The 6,442-nt window shown below is 34.0% G+C and overlaps 1 protein-coding gene across 1 annotated transcript; it reads left to right on the top strand.

Moving 5' to 3' along the window:
• The first annotated feature begins 479 nt into the window (after positions 1-479).
• LOC133176630 (uncharacterized) lies at positions 480-6,442 on the top strand. The gene is made up of 3 exons (XM_061311733.1): positions 480-617; positions 3,566-3,636; positions 3,967-6,442. The coding sequence occupies exon 3, from the start codon at positions 4,030-4,032 to the stop codon at positions 6,202-6,204; it is 2,175 nt and encodes a 724-aa protein (XP_061167717.1). The 5' UTR covers positions 480-617; positions 3,566-3,636; positions 3,967-4,029; the 3' UTR covers positions 6,205-6,442.

Genomic DNA, 6,442 nt, shown 5'->3' with positions numbered 1-6,442 from the left:
CCACATTTATTCCTGAAAATTTTAGACCGAGAAACTTAGATCACTTTTTTGGGCTTGCACAAAAATTTACAAATTCAAAAAAAATTATATTTAAAAAAAATTATATATCTTTCTTACACAATTAAGAAAAAAAAATTAGGCCTACTGACCATGCTGACAGCCACTAGAAAAAATCTAAATGATAATTCTCTGAAAACATTTTAGCACCATGCAGCCGCCAGATGAACTATCCTCCGCAGGCTTCGATTTTTATACATTTAGCTCAGTCAATGTATTTTTTTCTTCAAATTTTCGGATTAGTTACACAGCAAGTTTCTTTATGAAATCATATGGTAACAAGAGAGAGTAGAAACATAGAAAAAATCTTCGTAATCGGAGTATCTCACAGTAAATGACTTTTAAATTTCCCGCTTCAAAACAAGAGTGAAACTCTTCGGTCAAGGAAACAAAGAATAGTCATCACTTGTATAGGGTGAAGGCCACCCAGACAAAAACATAGAAAGCAGTAGATCAGGGAATGATCGGAAGATGACAGTCGTGGTAGACGTCACGCAACCTTTTTGAACAGGTGTAGCAAAACAGGAACAGGGAACAATCAGTGCTCCAATGAAAACAGGGTATGTATGTGAACCATGTTTTTTCAATAGTCACCCAAGATGTGAAATATACAGAGGTTGCACTGCTAAAATTTTATTATGCAATGTTGCGCGAAACATGCAGAAGCTGCAACAAAGTCAAGACGTCTAGTAATTTACATTACATTCGCATGACAGTAAAAATTGGTTAAGATGAAATGACATCTATGTCTATTCAAGATAGATTTCCTCTCTCGAGCCTAGATTTTCAGGTTTTGGGTTCTTATCTGGTCGTAAAACCATCTTTTAACATACAATGTACAGTATTTCAATGTCAGTGTTTATTTGAATAATCTAAAAGTTTCTAGAGACAGGCCCTCACCAGGTCAATAAGGACAATATCGTTTTAATCGGTCGATGATCATTCCATTGAATTCTGTTGAAATTAAACAAAATTTTAAAAAAGCATGCAAACAATTTTCAAAATATTTAACTGAGGCATTTTCAGTATTCATAAATTGCCTTGATCATAGGAGGACTTTTGGAAGAACAAGGCTTACTGACGTAATCACGTTATGTATGTTCTCAAAAACATCTGATTTGCCATTTTATGCATTAACCAAGTTTATGCATGACTTGAGAATTTTCTCATCAATTTCAAAATGAATGCAGCAACTTAATTGAATCATACATCAATGCATTGCATGAGTATATTGATAATCAAATATATACATACCAGTATGTACTGGTTAATGAAAGTCATTATATTACACTATCAAAAAATCTTGAGTGACTACATACTAAATCTTTCTGACAAAAGATGAACTTCCTGAATGGTCACGATTTTAGACTTTTGTGTGCTTCCCATAAAATTTGCAGATCACACTGGATTTTATTTCTGTAAATATGGTAATTTAAAAGTTCTTTAATTTCCCATATTAATAAATACTTTGTTTTTATCTATTATGCATGTATGTCTAGAGCAGTCGATTTTGTTATATTACAAAACATTTATGAACATGATGAAGAGAAATTCTAATATAATACTTCAACATGTTCAATCAACTTAAACATGTTAAGTTATAAATTGTTTTCTGGTTTTGTTTATTAACTTAGTGAGTAGGAAACTTAAGGAATATCAAGATAGTTACATGTATCAATGGGTTTATAGAAAAAGTTTTATCTAAAAAATGGTCTTTCACTGGTAAGTGGTAACAAGTTAATTTTAATATGGATACACATGATACAGCAATGTTCCAGGGAGTAGAATAGTAGATTGATTAATGTGAAGGGTGCATTGGGAGGATCACACAGTTTGTGAGAATTTATGAACAAAGTAATATATGACATATAACATGTATAACATAATCATACATGAATATAAATGAGAGAATGTTACAAGTCCCTGAGGATTCATTTTCCATTCATCCATATACTGTTATATTATGGTAGGTGAATAAAAAGTCATTACTGATAATGCTGATAAAGTATAATCCTCCAACATGCCACTGTTACTAAACATAAATAAAGAGGTAGGAGATTAACCCTGTTTATTTACTTATATCTTATCTGTATATCCAAAATAAACAAAAACTCCTGAATCATTTATACACTAGTGTAAAGTTCAGTGCCCATCAATTATTGTACTTGTACAGGTCTAGGTGGCCTCTGTTTTTGGAGGATAGATTTTATCCTCTGAAAACAGAGGATAGCAGTCTTGCCACCTACCGGAATTTTCAAAACTAAGGGCAGTTAACTCTTAACCAAACAAATAACAGCAACTCTTGCATTTATGAGCCATACGCTGATTTCGAAATAAAACAAATAAAAGGTACAATTTCATATGATGATGGATAATTCCAGATATTAAATCAATATAACTATATTTTTGTAATTACCGTCAATCAGTTATTCGGTATACAGCCTGAGAAACAAATATTGCACTTACCTGCATGTGACTGAGGTTAATTATAACCACGCTGATTTTCCAGTACCGTAATTATGTGATAAGCAGTTTAGGAATTTTGATAATTTTTTTTTGAAAAATTAATTTTAATCATTTATTATTTCTTTCATTTAATAATTTTTAAGCACATCACTTTGTAATATTTTATTTGTTTATGTATACACATGCATGGCTGTATGAATACATGTTAATTTCTTAGTAAACATGTCAAATTATTTATTTTATTTACTTATGCTATTCAAATTATTTATTTATTTTTATGATTATTCATTCAATCCATTTATACTTTTATTTGCTTAAATTATAAGGCAGAGTATATTTTGCGTTTTTAAATACGCTTAAAATGCATTTCCTTTTGTGTTAAATTTCCTTTTTTTTTTGAATTAAAAGAAAATATAAAAGAAACATTAAAGTCCTTTTTTATTTGTCTAAATAGAGAAAAATCATAAAAAATAAAACAAAATAACAAGAAATATTCAGTAATAGTGGAGCACAAAAAGTGCTAACTTTGAAAATAAATTGCAAAATATCTAGACATAGAATCTCAAATCGCCACATACAATCGATAGTTTAATGTTTGAACTTTTATTTGCATGTACTCTGGTGCTTGCACTTTTTGATTAAAGGTAGGCTTGAGGTGTTTGAAAATTACCTGTGTTATCCTCTGAAATCGGAGAATAAACTATCCTACAATGCAACGCGGTTTCCATATATGGTAAAAATTTTGGCTGCCATATTGAATTTAGCTATCCTCCAAAAATGGAGGCCGCCCAGACCTGTTATATGTAGTGAACTCATATATAAATACAGTCAGGTTTACCCCTAAAAATAGGAAATTTATTTTTAATATATGTTTTTTTTTCCATGATTATTAAGAATACATGTAATTCATGAAAATAAATGTTTGATTTCTGTACATTTTTAGTGTACTCTTTCTTGATATAATATATTTGTAAAAAAAATTATAAGGCTCACTGCTGATACAGACTGATATATATAAATTTCCTGTTGAATTGTGTTGTAGATGAGGTACAGGTAGAGAGCTGAATTGAAAGCTTTTTTCTTCTCCTGGGCCATTGATATAGAGAGCTACAAGTAAGTTACTGTGCTTACCCATTAAATTATGACCTGCTTTATCCACTGATGCCGTAATCTCATTATTGTTGCTATGGTTGTGTGTATCTGATGTAATTAGTGACAAATGATTTCATTATTGTTGGGGACAAAATAAACTGGATTATGCAGACAGTTAAAAAACACACAGTAGTCAGTTAAAGGAAAAAATACCATTAACATACATTTTTCATTTCTCCTTAAATATTATCATACAAAGAAAAAAATCAGACTTGTCCCCATGTTTCATTATAAACTTAAATTTTTTTTATATTTTTCTCAATGTGTAAACAAATGAATGTCTACTTACAGGTTTCATGGATTGACAAGAAAAGAAAAAAAAGCAGAAACTGCATCATCTTTAAAAGCTAAAATATGGCAAACATCATTGAATTTACCTCCAGCTGTTTCTTCTATCTAAACCAGTACTTTAGAACTTTCTGGCCAATAAAGATTTTATTTGATCACCCGCTTCATCCCCCATCTACTGAAACAGAGCTAAAAGTTCTCCGTGCAATATACCTATTGCGACATCAAGACGACCTGGAAGCTGTGATGCGCATAGTGGAATCACTTCCCAAGGATGAAGATATTCTAGGTGTTTTTGACCAACACACCAAGTACAATCTCATCCAGTTAGCTGTCATCACTAACAACAAACCCCTTGTAAACAAACTAGTGCAATATTACTCTGGACATTTGAATCTAAAGTGCAATAATCCTGTGCACTTAGCCTCTCATTTAGGGCATTATGGTATTTTGGAGACATTGTTGGAGAGAGGAGGGAGGAGTGGACAGATTGCTGGGATGTGTTACCCTGGGCCCCATTCCCCACTAGAGGCCTATAAAATCCTTGGTTTATTAGACTACTCCAGTTATAAATGTCAAGTCAATGTTGATCTCCCAGTGTTTTATGCCATCTCCAGTGATAGTGTGAACTGTGTGAAGCTGCTGCTGTCACAGATGCAATCAGAGAGAGTGCCTCTACCATCTCCTTCAAGACTTCTTCATTTTGCATGCTGCAAAGGAACATTGAACTGTCTTCGTTACTTTGTGGAAAGATTTCCAGATGAGGTCAATTCGCTGAACTCAAAAAAAGAGACCCCACTACTTCAGGCAGTTGTCTGGGGAAGAGAGTGTGCTAAATCTCTCATTGATAACGGTGCAGATGTAAACTGTGTTTCTAAAACTGGTGAAACTGCCCTACACAGACTCTACTGCAATGACATTGACGGGTTGTTCACCATATGTGACACCACTAAGTACCTTTTGACAACAGGAATTGAACAGTTAGTGAATGAAGTGGACAACTCAATGGAGACTCCCCTACACTATCTAGTGACTCATGTGTCGTTCATTGGAGGAAATCTCCTCCATCCCAGTCAGAGCCAGAACCATGTAACCAGATTACAGCTACAACCAGATTACCAGGATCAGGTTGTTCAGTCCTTAGATCTCCTGCTTAAGTTCAATGCTGACCCTCTGAGGGAGAACCGCTTTGGCTTACAGCCCCTAAACAAGCTCATGCATGTGGCACTTAAGTCTTGTGGTACCATGGGCAAAATGCTGTGTGACTGTGTTCAGTTTTCCATTGACTCTAAATATCTCTACAAGAATGATTTCAGCCATCTAAACAGTGCTCTGGAAGTTCTTCTGAGACATGGATCAGATCCTAATAGTCTTTGTTCAGAAGGTCATTCTTCTTATCAGATTTTTCTTCAGTGTTTGTTGGAAAACAATCTTGTGGAACTCTGTAATCAAGCAGAGGGTGTTGTCTCATCATTATGTACATTGTTAAAGTATGGTGCTAAAGTGAATTTCCAGATGAATAATGGTTTCACTTGTTCCACCATTCTGGCAAAGATTGCAGCCAGATACTTTACGATTCCAGTCACTGAAGATTCCAAAATGTTGAGGGAAGAGTTCTCAAATCTTGTTTGTGAAGTCTTGCGAGCTCACTTTATGCACGGACTGAATCCAAATGTTTTGACAAATGCTAAACATCCATATTTAAAGGGAGGAACAGGAAATGCAATCATTGAATTTGTTCATCTGTCTAAACTTGCCAAATGTCCGTCAGACTTTGTAGTGATTCGGTGCTGGTTAACAGTCATCCTCCAGTGGGGAGGTGACCCTGATGTAGAACCTTACCAATCAGAACCCATTATCTGCCATTCCCAGAGTTCCATATTTCTTCGTCACCAAGGCACCCAGCCTGTCAGCCATTACATCCATGAGATGAAGGATGAGGATGCCCTCTATAGGGATGGTTACGCTGAGGAGCTGCTCATGCTGTTCTATCACTCCATGAGCCACAAGGAACTCTGTGAGTGCCTTAATTCTGCCCGGTCTATGACAAGATTTCATCCTATGGGAGCAGTTGGAAAGAAATTACTTCAGATTCTTAGCTCAATGTCAGAAAGTCCCAGAAGTCTGATGGAGATCTCTCGTGTTGTGATTTACAAATCAATAGATAGACAGCTGGCTGTAAAGGTACCACATCTACCCATACCAAATTCCATGAAGAAATACCTTCTTGAAATTCAGTAAAAACTCATTGTTGTTCTTTTAAGACCGCAGACTGTAGTGTCATTCATGTTTGTCTTATCATCTTTATGGATATGTAACAGATTTGTTGAAAAATTGGTATCAAGTTTAATGGTTGTATACTTTAGCCATTATATTTAATATTTTAAAAAATTTGACTACATGAATTTTGTGGATTTTATTTATTTTTTTTTAATTGTTAAATGTATTTTTCTATTTGAAAGTGCTATGAATTGTATTA

The sequence above is a fragment of the Saccostrea echinata genome, unplaced genomic scaffold (assembly GCF_033153115.1).
Source record: "Saccostrea echinata isolate AGI-Se365-2 ecotype Australia unplaced genomic scaffold, CSIRO_AGI_Sech_v1 ptg000077l, whole genome shotgun sequence".
Lineage (NCBI taxonomy): Eukaryota > Metazoa > Mollusca > Bivalvia > Ostreida > Ostreidae > Saccostrea > Saccostrea echinata.
This window is presented reverse-complemented; position numbering and strand designations above follow the sequence as displayed.